The 20,297-nt window shown below is 37.7% G+C and overlaps 1 protein-coding gene and 1 non-coding gene across 2 annotated transcripts in view; one reads left to right on the top strand and one right to left on the bottom strand.

Moving 5' to 3' along the window:
* The first annotated feature begins 4,083 nt into the window (after positions 1–4,083).
* NDUFS4 (NADH:ubiquinone oxidoreductase subunit S4) overlaps positions 4,084–20,297 on the top strand; it is a 124,943-nt gene continuing 108,729 nt past the window's right edge. The window contains exon 1 of the mRNA XM_007457196.1: positions 4,084–4,198. Within this exon, the coding sequence (XP_007457258.1) occupies positions 4,101–4,198 (98 nt within the window). The 5' untranslated portion in view covers positions 4,084–4,100. The remainder of the gene's footprint in view (positions 4,199–20,297) is intronic.
* TRNAG-CCC (transfer RNA glycine (anticodon CCC)) lies at positions 19,628–19,700 on the bottom strand. Its single transcript has one exon. It is a non-coding gene; the product is annotated as a tRNA-Gly (tRNA).

The following is a 20,297-nucleotide window of genomic DNA, read 5'->3' as shown; positions in this document are numbered from 1 at the left end:
GAATATCATTTGGTAAATGAAGTAAAAGACATTGAGTTAAAAGCTATGCCAAACTATTGAGGAGTCAGATAAAGTTAGATAGTGAGTACTCGCTGGTAGTAAAACAAGTGCTTTAGGTTGCTATTTTGTTTAGCAATGATGAGCAGCTCAGGAGAATTCTGGTCACTATGCATGAGATGCCAGCAAAAGTTACCATCAATTCATATTTTAATACTCCTATTGCAATAATAAGATGGCATTTGGACCTAGACATTCTATTAAGCTTAGTGGTAGTCTATAGTTTAGGTGAAATTGTTTTAAAGAAATGCACATAGCCAGTTATTTCTGTTCCATTCTCAGACTTATATCCTGTATGTGAGGTCAGAAAGAACTCATGTATGGGTGGATGAGGGAATCCAGCAGCAGGTCAGTAAAACCAGAGATTCTATAGGAGTGTATTATTGGCAATGCTGGTTTTGGATCATGGGCTGAGTAAAAAGGCAAAAAACACAGACAGTGGGGTTTTGCTGAGGACTGCAAGCTCATAGAAGGAAAGGACTGGAGTAGGTGGTAGGTGGAGAGGTTGGCTTTCTATCAATAGGACTAGAAGCAGAGCTATAGTAATTTGTTCTTATGAACATTCGGATGGATCATAAGTTTCTCCTTAAAAAAGAAAACATATTTATAAAAATTTAATCTAAAATCAAAGCCACCTTGGCCTTAAAATCCCCCCAAATAGAGAACCCAGAAATAGCCACACATAAGCTCGGCCAACTGATTTTCTGACAAAGGTACAAAAGCAATTCGATGAGAGAAGAACAGTCTTTTCAACATATATTGCTGAAACAATTCGATACCCACAGGTAAAAAACTGAACTTTGACCTACAATTCACACCTTATTAACTAAAAACTTAACTCAAAAACGAACTCAGAGAGGATCATAGACTTAAATGTGAAAGGTGAAGCTAAAAAACCTTTAGAAGAAAACATAGGAGAAAATCTTCAGGACCTAGGGTTGGTGAACAGTACCTAGACAAGACACCAAAAGCACAATCCATACAAAAGAACAAGAAACAACGTGTTGGCATGGGTACGAAGAAAAGGGAATCTTTGTGCACTGCTGGTGGGAGTGTAAATTAGAAAGCCACGGAAAACTGTATGGAGGTTCCTCAAGAAACTAAAAATAGAACTACCATATGATCCAGCAATTCAACTTCTGGGTATTTATCCAAAGAAAATGCTAATTTGAAAAGATACATGCACCCCCTGTTCACTGCAGCAAGATTTACAATAAGCAAGACATGAAAGCAACCTATGTGGCCATCCATAGATGAATGGATAAAGAAGATGTGGTCTATATATACACAATGGAATATTACTCAGCCATAAACAATAATGAAATCTTGCCATTTGCAATAACATGGATGGACCTGGAGGGTATTATGCTAAGTGAAATAAGTCAGACAGAGAAAAACAAATACTATGTGATTTCACTTACATGTGTAATCTAAAATACAAAACAAATGCACAAACAAAACAAAACAAAAACAGACTCATAGATACAGAGAACAAACTGGTGCTTGCCAAAAGGGAGTGGGGAGGGGGAACAGACAAAATAGGTGAAGGGGATTAAGAGGTACAAACTTCCAGCTACAAAATAACTAAGTCAGGATATAATGTACACATAGGGAATTTGGTCAATAATATTCTAACAACTTTGTACAGTGACAGATGTTAAGCGGTCTTCTTGCTATAATCATTTCATAATGTACAAAAGTATCGAATTACTGTTACACACTTGAGGCTAACATAATATTATATGTTAATTATAATGCAACAAAAGTAAGTAAAACATGGAAGCAAAAGAAAGCATAATCCGTAAGTTTAAAAATGACTAAACTGGACTTCATCAACATTAAAAACATTTACTTAGCAACACACCCTGTAAAGAGGATGAAAAGACAAGCTACAGATAGGAAAAAATATTTGTGGACCACATATCTGATGAAAGACTCATATCTGGAATATATAAAGACAAAATGTAACAGTAAAAAACAAATAATGCAACTAGAAAATGGGCAAAATGAGATATTTAACTGAATAGAATATTCATAAAGGCAAATAAGCACATGAAAAGATATTCAACATCATTAGCCATTAGAGGAATACAAATTAAGACCACGATGACATATCACTACACACCTATTATTTATGTTAGGTGAACTGAAATTAAAAATAATGACAATACCAAATGCCGGCAGGGATATGGAGAAACTGGATCTCATACATTGCTGGTGGGGACGAAAACTGGTATAGCTTTTCTGGAAAATAGTTTAGCAGTTTTCTCAAAAAACTAAATATACATTGCACTTTTGAGCATTTATCCCAGAGAAATGAAAATTTATGTCCACACAAAAACCTGTACATGATTGCTCATAGCAGTTTTATTTGTAATAGCCCCAAATGGGAAACAACCAAAATATTCTGCAACAGGTGGATGGTTAATCAAATTGTGGTAGTCCAGATATATATACTATTAGTTTTGTTTTTTGGCAGCATCTGGACTAATACACCATGGAACACTACTCAGCAATAAAAAGGGATGAACTATTGTTAAATGCAATAACTTGGATGGATCTCAATGGCATTATGCTCAGTGAAAGAAGCCAATTTCAAAAAGTCATATACTGCAAGATTCCATTATATAACATTCTTGAAATACAAAATTATAAAAATGGAAACAGTAGTGGTGGCCAGGGATTGGGAGGTAGGTACTACTGTGAAAGAGTAGCATCATGGAAAATTTTTGTGGTGATGGAATAGGTCTGTATCTCGATTGTGTTCATGGTTTCACGAATTGACACATGTGATAGAATGACATAGGACCATATAAACACTTTATATATCAGTGTTGGTTTCCTAGCTTAGATACTGTACAGCAATTATATAAGATGTAATCAATGGGGGAAACTGGGTGAAGGGTACACAAGATCTCTCTGTACTGTTTTTGCAACTTCCTGTGAAATCTATTTCAAAATTAAAAGTTTAAAAGAAAATTCCCTCTGAGACATCTCTTCTTTCATCTTTCTGTGCATTTCTTCTTTTCCTGGACATGGCTTTCTCTCTCTTTGGTGCTAGGTGCTATAGTGCTCAATCTCTTTCTTTTCCCCTTTTCCCTATGTATTGAGTTTTCTTTTAATTGGCCTTAATGCAAAACCAAGGCATTCCCCATCCTCCTGTTAATCCTATTCTTTTAATAAAGGTTATGTTTTAACTTGCTTAATTTTAAAAGCAGCAACGTTCTAACTCTTAAAAAAAATCTTTTAAATAACAAACCCCACAAAGTAGTCTGCTTTTCATTTTATAATCCACAGTTAATCATTATTCTTAAGGTCAGTAGCCCACAATACAAACATGTTTCCAACAATCGCCTCAGAAGATAATTTTTGTTTTATATGTCTGGTATCTATGGATTATGATCACACATTCAGGATTTACTGGGAAAAGAGTGATATAAAATATTATGTTCCGTTAGTTTGTCATATAAATACACACGTCAAAAAATAATCCTTTGCCAGGCCATGTGTCTAGATTTTTCATTTGGAAAATATGATCATTATAACTATCAACTACAGAACACCAAACTGAATACAGACCTTTCCTGAGGTCTTGCAAACTTAATCTGGCAACACTTTGGAAAAGTACTACTTAAGGTTCTCAAGAACCCAACGAGCCCTCTGGCTCTTCCAGTGGGCTCAGCCCTAAATATTGAGTCCTTTGAAAAAATTATGAGTTGCAGGTGTTTAAACTTTCAAGTGTTTTCTTTTGGTCTCTTCAATAACTGCTAAGTAACCAGTCCTTAACAACAAAAAAGGATTTTACTTTATGAGGATGATCTTTACACTTAATGCACTTCTGCATTTTTCTTCCGTCCACTTTCCTTCTTTTCCCTTTCAACCAAACGTTTCACCTCTTTTCTAAACTCCATTATTTAACAAACACCAAACAAGGATAAAATTAACACAAAAAACCCACTCCGTTGCATTGCGGTTCCATTGGCTTGAAAACGAAGGAAGTTTGTCCCTTGCGGTGATCCGTCCTAGAGTTTGCCTGCAGCAAGATGGCGGTGGTCTCAATGTCAGTGGCGCTGAGGCAAGCGTTGCGGGGGAGAAGGGCAGCGGCTGTAGCTGCCGTTTCCGTTTCCAAGGTTCCTACCAGGTAACAGCATTGTGAGGCTTCTTCAAGCTTCTCGGGTCTCTCCACTTTTGCGGAGGTCTCTGCTGCTGGGTCCCGGAGAAGGCCTCGGGAAAACGTCCTCTGCTGACCCTTTCCACGGGAGAGGGCGGGCGGATTTGGGACTAGCTGCGACCTGGGGAAGCTTGGCCAGGCCAGCGGGGGCGTGAATGCGGGGAGGGGGGAGGAGTACCTCTGGTTTCTTGGAAACGTGGACTGCTGCTGTGAGGGGTCTGCGGAGTGGGGCTGTCTCCGGAGCTAAGAGCCGAGCCCCCAGAGAGAGGGGGCGGAGTCTCACTCATTTTTCTCCCCACTTTCCGCACCCCTCCATTTTTTACCTGTTTGCCCATCACTCCAGTCTTTACTGGAGGGTTAAATCACTCCCTCCCCTTCCACGGCTTTAGGTGATATTGATTGGGTTTCTGCACTGAAAGATTGTTTTATTTATCAGGCTGCTTGGGAGGAAAACTTGGTTGGAATTCAACGTTAGTAAAAATACCACTGCTAGTAGTACTGGAAAGTAATTTTTAAAAGACTGGTGGTAATGCCGGGAGTTTTCCCATCCAGAATTTTATTAAAGCCTCACAGTGATACAGTAATTCAGAGATTGTTGTCGTTCATTGTTTTGCCTTGAAGCATTTTTGTGATGATTTCTTTTTCGACTTCGTTGCTTAACCCTCCATTTCCCTATTTTTCTGAATTTTCCTGACTTCATTATAGTACTAACACAACAGCATGCGCGCGCCCGCGCGCGCACACACACATTCTAGCATTTTTGTGTGCGAAGAATTATTTTGTTTCATTGCTATTTTCACAGCTTGTTAGTATAAATACTAACCAGGGCTTATGTTCAGTATCTTCTACATGAGTGCTTAAAACAGTCATGGAAAGACTGGATGGACAGATGTGAAGGGGTGGGAGGAATGGGAGTGGTTAAAAATTGAAAAGAGGGTCTAGTGAAACGCTAATTAGTTTAGTGTTATATTAAACATAAAGGGAATACAGAGAGTTAGAACTAGAGTTAATTAGAAAGGATTTTTGGAGGTTTTATTAAGGTTTTAAATAGTGGATGATGGATGGGAAAGATGATGTCAGTGGCTTATGAAAAGTCTTGAAGGCAATAATAGAGCAATGTATACATAATATAGTGTCATTGAAAAATAAGAATGCTAAGATTGGGGAAAGGTAAGTTTGTACAACAGTTAACTGTTCTACACATGAGTATTTCTCTAAGGTAAGATACTCCACTGGTTGACTTAGGTCTAGAATAGAGGTTAGTTCTTATTCTCCTAGATACTATGGGCATTAATTTTGCATTCCTGAGAAGTTCATGGTATTCCTAGAACTGAGAACAAATTTGAAGGGTCCATGGCTAATCAAAACATGGATGTATGTCTAAGTCACAGCCATTTTGTTAGCAATTTATAGTTGTCGAAGTTAAGATACTAGATTTTGGAAACTTTGCTAATTAGTACTACTTATCCACATTTAAAGAGTTTCTGCTTGCAAATGTGTTAAAAGAGATTTGAAAATAAAATTTTAAATCCTGTAAGATGACCTTTGTTTCAGACTTTAAAAAACTTAAAAGCCAAGAAAAACAAATTTTAAGCTCAAGTGAAATGATACACTTATTTGCTTTCTTTACCACTTTTTTACCCGAAGAGCTTATGTGGTTCACTTAACCTTGAGAGAAATTTATGGCACTTCTCTCTTAGATATTATTTGCTTTTCGGCCTTAAGCACTCTCTTCACATTATGTTTTGAGAGGAATGAGGATCTGAAAAGGTAGAGCGTGGAAAGAGAACCAATTAATGGGGACATCTGCATCTAAAATTCATTTTATTGCTTAGAAAATATTTGCAAATGATGTGACATTTCAGATCACTTCAGTGAAATGAGGGGGGATAGAATCAGTAAGGCCCTTGATAAAGAAGGGAGTAGTGAACAAATATAAATACTGAAGAAAAGGAACTATCAGCAGAAGGAAAGAAGCAGTTAACTGCTACATTAACTTTTATGAATTTAACTTTAGTATATCTGTAAAAAACCAAAGAGCAAACCGAAAAAACCCAACAGTGTGTACACATAAGAAAGAGGAAAAATTGTTTAAACAGTGTAGTTGATTCAGCTGATCTAGTTGCTGAGATCCTGCTTTAGAGTGAGTCTGTTTCCACATGCTTCTTACTTGCCTGGGCTGAAGAGATGGGGGACAACCCCGGATATATGGCCTACATTTATTCTTACTTTCCCTGACTTTCCTAAGGGATTGTCCAGGGTAAGTTTAACTATTTAGGATATTAATCTAAAATCAGATAAAATGGCACTCTATTTCAAAATAGCAATACTTGGGACTCAAGACATTTGATACAGTGTTTTTGTTTTTGTTTTCTTTAACCTATTTATGCATACTTATCTCACCTAGCCCTGTTCTATCACTTCTCAATTGGACTGAGTCTTGTGTTTACCTCAAATATAGCTCCTTAGGGTCTTCAGAGGGTGTTAATTAATACTGGTGGGGACTGAGTGTTTGGGACCTTTTTGTGAGGCCTATTTTGTGCTCCAGTCTCTGGCTGTATTTTGTTGCTCTGTTTCCTTTTTCAGCGTTAGATAAGCCAGTATGAATATGAGTCTGTAGGAACCTTCAATGAGTAAGAGGCACTAAGTTTGATAAGAGTTCTGTGTGTATTACACCTTGCTAAGAAACTGTCTCAGCCCTAATTTGAAAAACATTTAGGACATTTAAAATCAGTAGGTTAGCTTCTGCTTCAGATAAGCTGGATAAACAAATTCCTCTGAAGGGCAGCTACTTTTTGCTGTCTGGAACACATCAAAGCCAAGTTTTGTGAGCTTTCAATGTTTCTAATAGGTTTCATTGTTTTGCTTATTTTCCTCATTAAAAAATACCCATAATTAGTTGGTGTGTTTTCATCAGTAGCAGACATCTTTGTTGATTTAAATATTTTAACACTAGTAAATATTAGAATAATGTCTTGGCACATAGTAAACCTTACCTAAATAAATGATGATTTTGTTATTGGTTTGAATAGCCTGAATATTTTTCTTTTCTTTAGTCTCGATGGTGGATATCGTGGTAGATGGTATTATTATTTATAATATTAATTTCCATTCCCTGTGACAGGATTATACATCACCACCCCATTGGCTAAGTGAATTGTTTTGACCGATGAATTTTTTTTTTCCAAGGGGACCATCTCCTCTCCCTGCCATTTTTTTTTTTTTAAATTACTTATTTATTTATTTTTGGCTGCATCGGGTCTTAGTTGTGGCACGGGGGATCTTTCATTGCAGCGCGTGGGCTTGCTCCTCTCTAGTTGTGGTGCATGGGCTTCTTTCTGGTTGTGACGCACGGGCTCCAGAGGGCATGGGCTCTGTAGTTGTAGTGCATGGGCTCTCTAGTTGTGGCATGCGGGCTCAGTAGTTGCTGCACGTGGGATTAGTTGCCCTGTGGCATGTGGGATCTTAGTTCTGGACCAGGGATCGAACCTGTGTAATCTGCATTGGAAGGCAGATTCTTAACCACTGGATCACCAGCAAAGTCCCTTGACCAATGAAATGTTAACCAAGAATGTTATACCATGTCAAGCAGAAGCTCCAAGAGCTATCCCATGTTTTGCCATGTCATTTTTTCCTCTGCTGTCCCTGGTGGGGTCTTTTCTTTCAGCCTAGATCCTGGAATAAAGATAACATGGAGGAAAGCAGAAGCTGATTCTTATAGGTTATATAAAATGTAAAGTGACAGAAACAAACTTTGTTATAAGCCACAAAGTTGTTTGGATTGTTGGCTGCCTCAGCATAACAACCTATACTGACTTTTCTACACACAAGTGAGCGTGCACACACACACTTGAAAATGAGCAGGTTATTTTTTTCTTTAATAAATTTATTTATTTATTTATTTTTGGCTGTGTTGGGTTTTTGTTGCTGTGTCCGCGTTTGTTCGTTTCGTTGCTGCTGCGTTCTCTGGTTGTGGCGAGTGGAGGCTACTCTTCGTTGTGGCGCCCGAGCTTCTCATTGTGGTGCCTTCTCTTGTTGTGGAGCACAGGCTCTAGGTGCATGGGCTTCAGTAGTTGTGGCATGTGGGCTCAGTAGTTGTGGCTCATGGGCTCTAGAGCTCAGGCTCAGTAGTTGTGACGCATGGGCTTAGTTGCTCTGGGGCATGTGGGATCTTCCTGGACCAGGGGTTGAACCTGTGTCCCCTGCATTGGCGGGTGGGTTCTTAAGCACTGCGCCACCAGGGAAGTCCCTAAATAGATTTTTTTTTTTGTACTCAAGCACTTCTTTGACAAGTGTCCTGATTCCTCTTTTGTTTTCAAATTTAAAACAGGTGGGAATGAATTTAATTTGAGAAAGGGTACTCAAAGAACATGAGAGCTCCTTAGGAATAATAGTAACTAAATGTGATTATTAGACTTGCTGTGTGCAAGCTACTTTACATGAAGTTTTTAAAAGTTGATAATACATGGGACTTAATGAAGAAAGATGGGGCAAATTGATTCCTGTATAATACATTTTAAAGAGGTCTCTGGGTGTGGGGTGAATGCAGAATAAGACCATTTCAAATGGAAAAGCTTCTAAAATATACCCTTTGGTGAACATTGAGAATCATTTTTATGATGTTTATTCTGAGTACAAATTAATAATGGCAGCTAACATTTATTTCTCACTGTGTATTAGCCACTGTGCCAAGGACGTTACCTTTGTTATCCCATTTCTCACAGTAATCCTACAACTCACATGTTTTTATTCTCATTTTTCAGACAAAGAAACAGATTTTAAGTTTACTAGGAAATGGTCTGACTTAGCAATTTAAAGAAATATGTTGACTTTTGCAGAGAGAAATATTATGTCTGGTAATAGTAAATTAAAACCTCAGTGTCTTCTCTGTTTTCTTTTCTTTTTAGCAAGGTATATATATATATATATATATATATATATATATATATATATATAAAATTTTATGTTGGAGTATAGTTGTTTATCAATGTTCTATTAGTTTCAGGTGTATAGCAAAGTGATTCAGTTATACATATACATATATCTATTCTTTTTCAAATTCTTTTCCCATTTAGGTTATTACAGAATATTGGGCAGAGTTCCCTGTGCTATACAGTAGGTCCTTGTTGGTTATCTGTTTTAAATATAGCAGTATGTACATGTCAGTCCCAAAATCCCAGTCAGTCCCTCCCCTCAAGGTGTATCCTGTATTTAAAAGACTATCTGATGCTCTTTACTTTCATTCCACTGTTCCTTTTATACAGCTAGAGTCTCCAATGGAGGAATTAGGGGATTTTGTGGTTATTTTTGTGGTAAGGAGTTTTTCCCCTAAATTTTGTAATTATTTTTGATGAGAGACTTTGTATAGGTAACTTGATTATTATACTTTCTTACCCTCTTAAACAAAATACATGTAAGGTATGTATTAAACAAGGTATACTGAACATATTTTTCTTTTTCTTTACTCTAGTGATCATTGGGAAATAGAGTTACCGTATTCTGCTGCCTTTAAAAACTATCAAGTGTCTGCTGTGCTTTCTGAGTTCTTGTGTCTACTTTTTTTTTTTTTTTTTTTTCTGTTTTGGGGCCCGCTGCGGAGCACAGGCTCCAGACGCGCAGGCCCAGCGGCCAGGCCCACGGGCCCAGCCGCTCCGCGGCACGCGGAATCCTCCCGGACTGGGGCACGAACCCGCACCCCCCGCATCGGCAGGCGGACTCCCAACCACTGCGCCACCAGGGAAGCCCGTGTCTACTTTTTAATAGTGTTTTTGTATCCTTCCTTGACTGGTCTGCTCTCCTTTAGCAGTTCCACTGCCACTTTTCGTTTATCATGGATTTGAATACCAAGCAAGTAAAACCTGGTAGAATTTTGTGTTAAATGAAGTAGGCTTAATAAAGCTTTGACAATGGCTGAAATTTACTTTGTTGTGATTAAAGCCTTGAACTTTTTAAAGGTTGACAGATAATACATATAATACATGAGCTCTTATTATAACTTTTCTTTTTTTTAGTTTGCAGTATCCAGAGACCCTGATGGAACCTTTGCAGTGATCACATTCTTCATAACAACTTTCATCTAAATATTTGGATATTTTAGCAAACTATTCTAAGACTTTTGTCCTTTAAGTAATGGCATGAGAACAATTCAGAATTTCTGTTTCAAATTTTCTTTCTGTTACTGAGTATTTTAGTAGGTGTATTCAACCTAAGGTTCTTTAGAACTAGTTAGCTGCTCAAATGTGACCTTTCCTTCTTGTCTTTACTCACTAGACTTTAATTTTTCCTCTATGGGATCATGTCCAATCCAGTTCAGTTGTTTTTAAACGCTTGCTGTGCATCAAAATCACTTGCTGTGTGCATAAATAATTCAGATGCCTTGGTCCCAGTATATACTGGTTCAGTAAATTTAGGTTGAGATCTAGCTCTATAGTGATTCTGAAGGGAAGCTAGGGCTGAAAACTACTGTTTTTGGGTTTTTTTGTTTAATAGTTTCCATGCTATGTCTTGAAGGACTTCAAAATGCATTTTGCCTTAGGTGAAGGAGATTTCCAGAAACAAATGCTTCTATTTTTGCATGTTTTCCTAATCTAAGTTTTGTTTTTCACCCATGTATTGTATAGAGGCTTTTTCTTGGAGAAACTTTCCTTTGAGGCAAAGCAGGCATTTTGATAATTTTGGAGAAAGCAGGCCATGTTACTCGCTCTCCAGAGACTCTTGTTCTTCCTTTTGGAAGGGCTCAGGTTTAATATAGCGCAGCTGTTGAACTCTGCCCTTCAGAGTTTTAAGAAGAAAGTGTTTTATCCTTTAAAATGGAAATGCCTTTTTTAGGGAGGTGGTCTTTGGCTGGATATAGTTCTCTGAGAAAGCTTTTCTAGAGTTCTTTTGTTTCAGTGATTTCTTAGAATTGTTTCAGATGTTGAGAGCACTGTCTCTGAGAGTAAAGATCTGGCTGCTTTTCTAATGTGTTTTGCTGTATCCTTAACAAAGCTAGATGAAGAGTTTATTTTTTTGTGTTTTCTAGGACTTAAAAATATGTTCTTTTCTTTATTCAGCCACTCCATACATAAGTAAATGGTCCTTGAATAGGGTTTACTAGACGAAAGATCCTGTTCTAGATGACTGTTCAGCAAGCCATATGCTTCTCCTAAAAATGTCAGTCTGTCTTGATGAGCTTTAAAGTGAATACAGATGTTTTGGCTCTTTTGAGGACTACCACCCTTTGTGTGGAAAGAGTACTTCTTTTTCAAGAAATTACTTCAATATACTTATAGAAGTTTGCATGAAATTTATATTTATAACTTTTGTCTTTTAAGTCTAATGAAATTAGATTTAATTAGACATTAGTAATTTGAATTTAATTGTAATATCCTTAGTACAAATGAGATTTGGAGAAATAAACTGGGTCTTAAGGCTTTTGTTAAGATTTTGAATTTATTTGGTCTTTTTAAAAATTTGGAACTTAGAGTGCTATTTAATATTTTTATGCAATGAAAGGTGATATTTTGGCAGGAAGGGATACCTTTTTAGATGTTTGGTGTCTTCTACTTTGGTAGGTTAACTGTAGAAGTTATAGTTCATATAATGTTTGAGGTGGAAGAAAACTCTTGGATCATCCTGTCTGACCCTTCGTTTAATGCAAGAATCTTCAGAACTTCCTGCTTCTTGATCATCTAGCAGTTGAGGAATATATGGTGAAATACTGGTGGCCCTAGAAAACCCTCTATATTTTTAGGCTCACTGGTAAATGAAGTTTCTCTTTAATATTATATGGAAAAATTCTAACTCTCGTGCACATGTCAGCTCTTCAGATAATTGAAGACATTTGTCATCAGTCATTCTCCTTCTGAGTCTGTGCTCCAGGCTTAGCATGTCTAGTTTATTTACCCCTAATTAATGACCAAATTTATTACCTCTTGGTACTCCTTAGAATGAATTTCATTTTTTTAGTATCTTTCTTTGAACTATATACTGTATTTTAAACTAAATGAGATGATCAGAAGTGGTAGTCTAGTGAATTTAAACCAAATTAAAGAAAAGCTATTGACTCTCAGTATTGACTATTGACTCTCAATATTGACTATTGACTCTCAATTGGATTTAACATTTTTTAATTTTTAAAATTATAAAGAAAAATCCACTATTTTCCTTTTGGTGAACAGTTTTTAGAATTTTAACAAACGTATAGATTTGTGTAACCATCTCAATAATCAGCGTACAGAATACCAAAGGACTTCACCCCAAAAGAGTCCCTCCTTACCCCTGTAACCTCTGGCAACAAATAATCTTTTCTTCATCTCCATAGTTTTGTAATTTTGAGACTGTAATATAAATGGAACCATATGGTATACAACCTTGTGAAGATTGGTTTCTTTCACTTAGCATAATGCCTTTGAGATTCTTTTAAGTTGTGTGTATCAGTAGTTCATTCTCTTTATTGCTAAATCATATTCCATTGTTTGGATATACCACAGTTTATTTATCCATTTACCCCTTGAAGAACATTTCAATTTTTTCCAGTTTTTTTTTTAAAATTAATTAATTATTTTTGGTTGCATTGGGTCGGTTGCTGTGTGCAGGCTTTCTCTATTTGTGGTGAGCAGGGGCTACTCTTCTTTGCGGTGCGTGGGCCCCTCATTGTGGTGGCTTCTCCCGTTGTGGAGCATGGGCTCTAGGTGCGCAGGCTTCAGCAGTTGTGGCTCGCGGGCTCTAGAGTGCAGACTCAGTAGTTGTGGCTCATGGACTTAGTTGCTCTGTGGCATGTGGGATCTTCCTGGACCAGGGCTCGAACTTGTGTCCCCTGCATTGGCAGGCGGGTTCTTAACCACTGCGCCACCAGGGAAGCCCTTTTTCCAGTTTTTGACAGTGGTAAATAGAGCCACTTTAAACATCTGTGTACAGGATTTTATGTAAACATGATTTCATTTCTCTAGAGTAGATACCCAGGAGGGAGATTTCTGGGCCGTAGGTAATATACTTCAACTTTATAAGGTACTGCAAAACTATTTTTCAGAGTAGTCATACCATTTTGCTTTTCCAGCAGCAATGTTTGGAAATTTAGTTGCTCTGCATCCTTATTAACATTGGTATTGTCAGTATTTTTAAATTTAGCCATTTTAATTGGTGTCTAATAATAATTCATAGTGTTTTTTATAACAACTTTATTGAGATATAATTACCATATAATTCATTCATATAAAATGTATGATTTGATGGTTTTTAGTATATTCACAGAGTTGTGCAACCATTCAAAGTCAATTTTAGAACATTTCCTTCACTCCAAGAAAAAATCCTGTGCTCATTAGCTGTCACTCCCTGTTTCTCCCTTCCCCTAGCCCTAGGCAACCACCAATCTGCTTTCTGTCTTTTAGGTTTGCCTACTCTGGACATTTCATACAAAGAGAATCATACATGATCTTTTGTGACTGGCTTCTCTTAATGTTTTCAAGGTTTAACCAAGTTGTAGCATGTATCAATACTTGATTCCTTTTTATTGATGAATAATGTTCTGTTGAATGGACATATCACACTTTATCCACAAGTTGATGGACAGTGGGTCTGTTTTCACCTTTTGGCTAGTTATGAATAACATTCTGTGAACATTTGTGTACAGGTTTTTGTGTGACACAGGTTTTCACTCTTGGGTATATACGGAGGAGTTGAATTGCTGGACAATATGATAACTCTGTGTTTAGCCCTCTGAGTAACTGCCAGACTCTTTCCAAAGTGTCTGCACCACTTTACATTCCCACCAGCAGTGAATGAGGGTTCCATTGGCTTCACAATCTTGCCAACACTCGTTATTACCATCTTTATTATAACCATCCTAGTGAGTATGAAGTGGTATCTGGTGGTTTTGATTTGCATTTCCATCATGGATAACTCATGTGGTTTTAATATGTATTTCCCTAATGGCTAATAATATTGAGGTGAAGTGTTTGTTATGTCTTTTGCCAGTTTTTAAGTTGGGTTGTTTATTTTCTTATTGTTGAGCTTTGAGAGTTCTTAAAATATTCTGGATATAAGACCTTTGTTAGATATGTAGTTTGCAAATATTTTCTTCCCATCTGTAGCTTTTCTTTTCATTCTTTTAACAGTATCTTTCAGAGAGTAAAAGTGTCTAATATTGATAAAGTTCACCAGTTTTTTTCTCTTATGGATTGTACTTTTGTTGTCATATCAGAGAACCCTTTGCCTAACCCCAGGACATGAAGATTTTTTCCTCTGTTTTCTTCTTGAAGTTTTGAAATCTTTTTATTCAGATCTATGATCCATATTGAGTGAATTTTTATATAAAGTGTGAGATTTAAGTTGAGCTTAATTTTTTTTTGCAAATGGACGTATATTTGTTCCAACACCATTTATTGTAAAGACTATTCTTTTACCACTGAATTGTTTTTGGACCTTTGTCAGTAATCAGTTGACTCTCTCTCTCTCTCTCTCTCTCTATATATATATATATATATATATATATATTTTTTTTTTTTTTTCTTTTCTTTTGCGGTACGCGGGCCTCTCACTGTTGTGGCCTCTCCTCTTGTGGAGCACAGGCTCCGGACGCGCAGGCTCAGCAGCCATGGCTCACGGGCCTAGCTGCTTCGCAGCATGTGGGATCCTCCCGGACCGGGGCACAAACCCGTGTCCCCTGCATCGGCAGACAGACTCCCAACCACTGCGCCACCAGGGAAGCCCAATCAGTAGACTATATTTGTCTGGGTCTGTTCCATTTATCTAAATCCATTTGCCGATACCACATAGTCTTGATTACTATAGCTTTATAGTTAATGTAATTGAGGAGTTGTGATTTTTCCAATTTCATTCTTGTTTTTCAAAACTTTTTTAGCTATTCTAGTTCCTTTGCCTTTTTGTCTAAATTTTAGAATCATTTTTATCCATATCTCTGAAAAATCCACCTGAGGTTTTGATTGGTGTTGTTTTAGATCTATAGATTAATTTGAGGAGAGTTGTCATTTTTACTATGCTGAACCTTCCAGTCCATATATATGGACGTCTCTTCATTTATTTATTGATTTATTTCATCAGTGTTTCGTAGTTTTGAATCTGCAGATCCTGTATGTTCTGTTAGATTTATGCCTGCATATCTCAATTTGGGGGAGCTGTGGTAAATAGCCTTGTTTTTAAAATTTCAGTTTGTAATTGTACATTGCCATATATAGAAATAGGACTGATTTTTGTGTGTTTGACTTTGCAGGCAACCTTGCTGTATTCATTTGTTAGTTCTTTATGTATTTTGTAGGTTCTTGGGGATTTTTTAAGTAGGTAATCATGTAGTATGTGAATAGGGACAGTTTATTTATTCTGTCCAATCTCTATACCTTTGTTTCTTTTTGGTTTCCAGAAGTGTTAAACAAGGGTGGTGACAGTAGACATTCTTGCCATTTACTGACCTTAAGGGAAAGCTTTCAGTTTTTCGCCGTTAAATATAATGTCAGCTAAAGATTCTTTTGGTAGAAATGCCTTTTATCAGATTGGGGAAGTTTCTACTCCTAGATTGCTAATAAGTTTTAATCATGAATGGATGTTATATTTTATCTAATGCCTTTCTGTATCCGTTGATATATTATTATGGTTTTTCTTCTTTAGCCTGTCAATATGTTGAATTATGTTGATTTTTCAAATAACTGAAGCAGCCTTGCATTCTCCGGATAAATCCCACTTGGTTGTGTTATTTAATTCTTTTTATATACTTCTGTGTTTGATTTGCTAATACTTTGTTGAGGATTTTTACATCTATATTTATGACGGATATTGGTTGTAGTTTTCTTTTTTTGTTCTATTTCTGTTTTGATATTGGTATAATACTGGACTCAAAATGAGCTAAGAAGGACTTCTTCATCTTCTGTTTTCTTTTGAATTACTTTAGTTCCATCCCACAAATTTTGATATGTTGTATTTTATTATCTTTTGGTTCAAAATATCTTATTTCCCTCCAGACTTCCTTTTTGATACATGGATTATTTAGAAGTGTTTTAATTTCCAAGAATTTGGAGATTTTTCCTCTCATCTTTCTGTTTTTGATTTCTAGTTTAATTCCATGATGTTCTGAAGACCCGATTCCATGGGGTTTCCCTTTTTAGTTTCCGTCTAGGAATTTGTGGCTCTTGCTACCTTGTTTTGTAGTGCAGTCCTACAGTTACATTTGCATCAGGGGCTAAGGGATGGGAGGACAGAGAGAGAAAAAAACCAAAAAAGCAGTAGGTGTTGGTCCTACCTTCTTAAAATCACAGCTTCAATGAATGGAGAAGAAGGTTTCCTTCCCTCTAGTTTTTGGCTCTTGCAGGTTTCCATGTATGGAAGCCGTAGGATTGCCTACCACTTGGTGCACGAGAAAACAAAGAAAAGAGAAAAAATCGGTGATTTCCCACTCAGACACTTCTGTTAGTTCCCTTTCTAGCTTCTTGGGACAGAATGCTTCTCCTTCAGAAGTGTTCGTTTCTAGGTTTCCAGTTGCATTAAGTTCAGGCAAGGGCTACTGGAGGGAAAAAATATGGTAAACTCGTTTCTGGTTGACTGATACTTTGAATTCTGGTAATCTTCCCTGATCTGCTTACTATTTACTTTTCAGTGTTCAAATAGCTTTTCCAAGCATTGTGTCCAGAATTTATGGTTGTATTCAATGGGAGAGACAGGATAGAGTGTGCATACTACATCTTACCAGGGCCAGCCAGCCTAGGATGAATTATTTAAAAGCTAAATTCTAATATTTCTTGCATTTTAGCACATCTGAATAGGTTTAAAAAAATCTAAAAGGTGACCCCCCCCAAAAGTTCTTCATAGAATCAGATTCTGAACCGTTGATTCTCAACTGTGGTAGGAGGAAGAATCTTAGAAATGGGCCAGAGAAAGGGTTTAAAAGAAAATACATGTGCATTTGGTTGAAAATTATGACATTTAATAAAAGATGGAAATTTGTTGCCCATGTAAATGGGCAGAAAAATACATTGAGTCACTGTTTTAGACCACCAACAAATAAATCTTAATTTCTTTGAGAGGACGTAGGAGTCAGAGATTTATTTTGAGTAACTGATGGAAGTTTTGGTGACTTCGTTCTAGAGATGTATACACTCAAATATATAAAATCAAGAGTTACGTTTCCAGGGGATTCATGGATCCCAGGCTTTGTAGTTTTGTAGCCCTTCCATAGAGAGCATTAGATCTTATACGACGTTTTGTTTATACTAGCTCTTTTGTGTTAGACCGTTCTCAGTTGCAAGTGACAGAAACCTAGAAACTCAAACGACTAGCATAGACAAGAAGATGGAATTGGTTTATATTGGTATTATCAAGCAATGAAAAGGGCAAGGGTACTGCTAACTGGTCCCAGGGATCAGAGCTAGAAAGCTACTAGGTTCTCTCTCTAATTTGTCTCTGCCATTTGTCAGCTACTGCTTCAGCTTTTTTTTTGATGTGGCAGATATCATAGCTGATGGAACACAATAGTGTTCAGCTATTTAACACTGAAAAACTGAAGTTTTTTTCAGGCTTATATCTCATAGCTTTATCATGAGGGAGGGACTGAAAATCCCTTTCTTTGGTACCAAGTTTTAAAAATCTTGGGGGAGGGCTTCCCTGGTGGCGCAGTGGTTAAGAGCCCGCCTTCCAATGCAGGGGACACGGGTTCGAGCCCTGGTCCGGGAGGATCCCACATGCTGTGGAGCAGCTAAGCCCGTATGCCACAGCTACTAAGCCTGCGCTCTAGAGCCCGTGAGCCACAACTACTGACCCCGCATGCCACAACCACTGAAGCCCACACGCCTAGAGCCCGTGTGCTCCGCAACAAGAGAAGCCACCACAATGAGAAGCCCGCGCACCGCAACGAAGAGTAGCCCCCCGCTCACCGCAGCTAGAGAAAGTCTGCACGCAGCAACGAAGCCCAATGCAGCCAAAAATAAATAAATAAAATAATTTATAAAAAAAATATCTTGGGGGAATACTCAATTGAGTCATATTAAACAGACTGAGGGTTTACTGTGATATAGTCATTGTTTGTAATTGTACTTATGCTGTTCTATCATATGCATATAGGTTATAGAAACTCTGGAAGTTGGTTGTAATGAAAGCTGGGCCCCTTGAACAAAAATTAAAAACCAGGAATATTTTATTTATTCATTTATTTTTTATTTTTTGGCTGCGTTGGGTCTTTGTTGCTGTGCGCAGGCTTTCTGTAGTTGCTGCGAGAGGGGGCTACTCTTTGTTGCTGTGCGAGGGCTTCCCATTGAGATGGCTTCTCTTTTTGCAGAGCACAAGCTCTAGGCGCGTGGGCTCTAGGTAGAGCACAGGCTCAGTAGTTGTGGCGTGCGGGCTAGTTGCTCTGCGGCATGTGGGATCTTCCCGGACCAGGGATCAAACCTGTGTCCCCTGCATTGGCAGGCTAATTCTTAACCACTGTGCTGCTACCAGGGAAGTCCCAAGAACCAGGAATATTTTATATTGCAATATCTTTAGGGAACAAATAATGTTTGTATATATTGTATAGACTGATCTCTTACCTGTTTCTTAAAGAACTCTGGGATTTTGCTTGCTAAGTTTGCTCACTCATTCAATAAATGCTTGTAGTTCTTTTCTAGTCTCCAAGAATGCAATTCTACACTTTAATAGGATGTATGCCTTTGGAACATCTGCTTTGAGGATGAATGTGTTAGGGTAAAAGTGTTCAATCCAAGGGTAGGTGATCATTTCTTAGGATCTTGTGCATGGGCTTTGTCTTAGATTGGCATTTCCCAAAGAAGAGTATGAGGCCAAGACATGGGTATAGGTGGTTTATTTGAGAGTTGACATAGGAACTAGAAGTGAGGAGCTCTGGAGTGAGACTGGGAAGGAAGGAAAAAGGGTGATAATTGAGTTTGCTGCAGTGAGCAAGCAGTAGGAGGCTCAGTTCCACTGGAATCTCCTAAGCATACAGAATGCCTTTCGGTATTATCCATTTGAAAGCTGGAAGCCTTGAACATTTATCTACTGGTTCTCATTTCCCTTTGGTTGAAGGTGTTAGCTCTTCTGTACTCTGAGCTATACTAGTGCTCCTGAAGACCCTCAGGCATAATGGGTTCACTTCAGGTGGGATACTGGATGATGACCCGAGTCTGAGCTTCTATAGCTGTGGCTGAAAAGAAAAATGGGTCAAAGGAATGTAATGTGAGCACCAAAGGTATCGGTTATAGGCTTCCTTTTAACTCAAGAATCTCTGCAACCTTTTTTGGGGAGAGGGGAGTTGCTAATAAGAATTCTTTTACTTTTTTAAAGTTTTATTTTTTAACATTTTAATTAATTTATTTATTTTTGGCTATACTGGGTCTTCGTTGTGGTGCGTGGGTTTCTCTGGTTGCGGCTTGTGGGCTCAGTAGTTGCAGCGTGCAGACTTAGTTGTAGTATGTGGGATTTTAGTTCCCCGACCAGGGATCGAACCTGGGCCCCCTGCATTGGGAGTGCAGAGTCTTAACAACTGGACCACCAGGGATTGTCCTAAGAATTCTAATATCTATAATTTATTGAACACTTAGGCACTGTGGTAATTGCTTTATGTATGTTGTTTCATTTCATGAAAGTGAATGATCTCATTTTAGATGGTCTATTGATAATTATAGTTTAATCTATTCCTAGGGTTGTAAATAACTCATATTTATTAGAATTTGCTTTATTCACCAGTATTCTGAAGGACATGACAAAGGATCAGGACACTGAAGTCTTACAACTCGTTTAACTGTAAATAATAATAGAAGTTCTCTAGGGAAGAGAACAATTCCATGTTTAAAGAATTCATGATGGCATAATACTCCCGTATTGTATACCAGTTGACCAGTGACTGTAACATCCCAGCAGACAAAGGTCAACCTACAGAGTTTTCTTTGAATTTGCGAACGTAACAGGTACTAGTGGCCAGTAACCTAGTTGATCTCATTCTCTGGGTGAGCATATATTTTCCTTTCACTGACACTGTCTAAATGATTTAATGGTAGTTATGAGAACTTTTTTCTACTGCTATCTTCTTTTTTTTTTTTTTTGCGGTACACGGGCCTCTCAGCGCTGGGGCCTTTCCCCCCCCCGAACCCAGGCC

Source organism: Lipotes vexillifer, unplaced genomic scaffold (genome assembly GCF_000442215.2).
Source record: "Lipotes vexillifer unplaced genomic scaffold, Lipotes_vexillifer_v1.1 scaffold208, whole genome shotgun sequence".
Lineage (NCBI taxonomy): Eukaryota > Metazoa > Chordata > Mammalia > Artiodactyla > Lipotidae > Lipotes > Lipotes vexillifer.
Note: the sequence above shows the minus strand (reverse complement) of the source record. Positions and strands in the feature narration are given on the sequence as shown.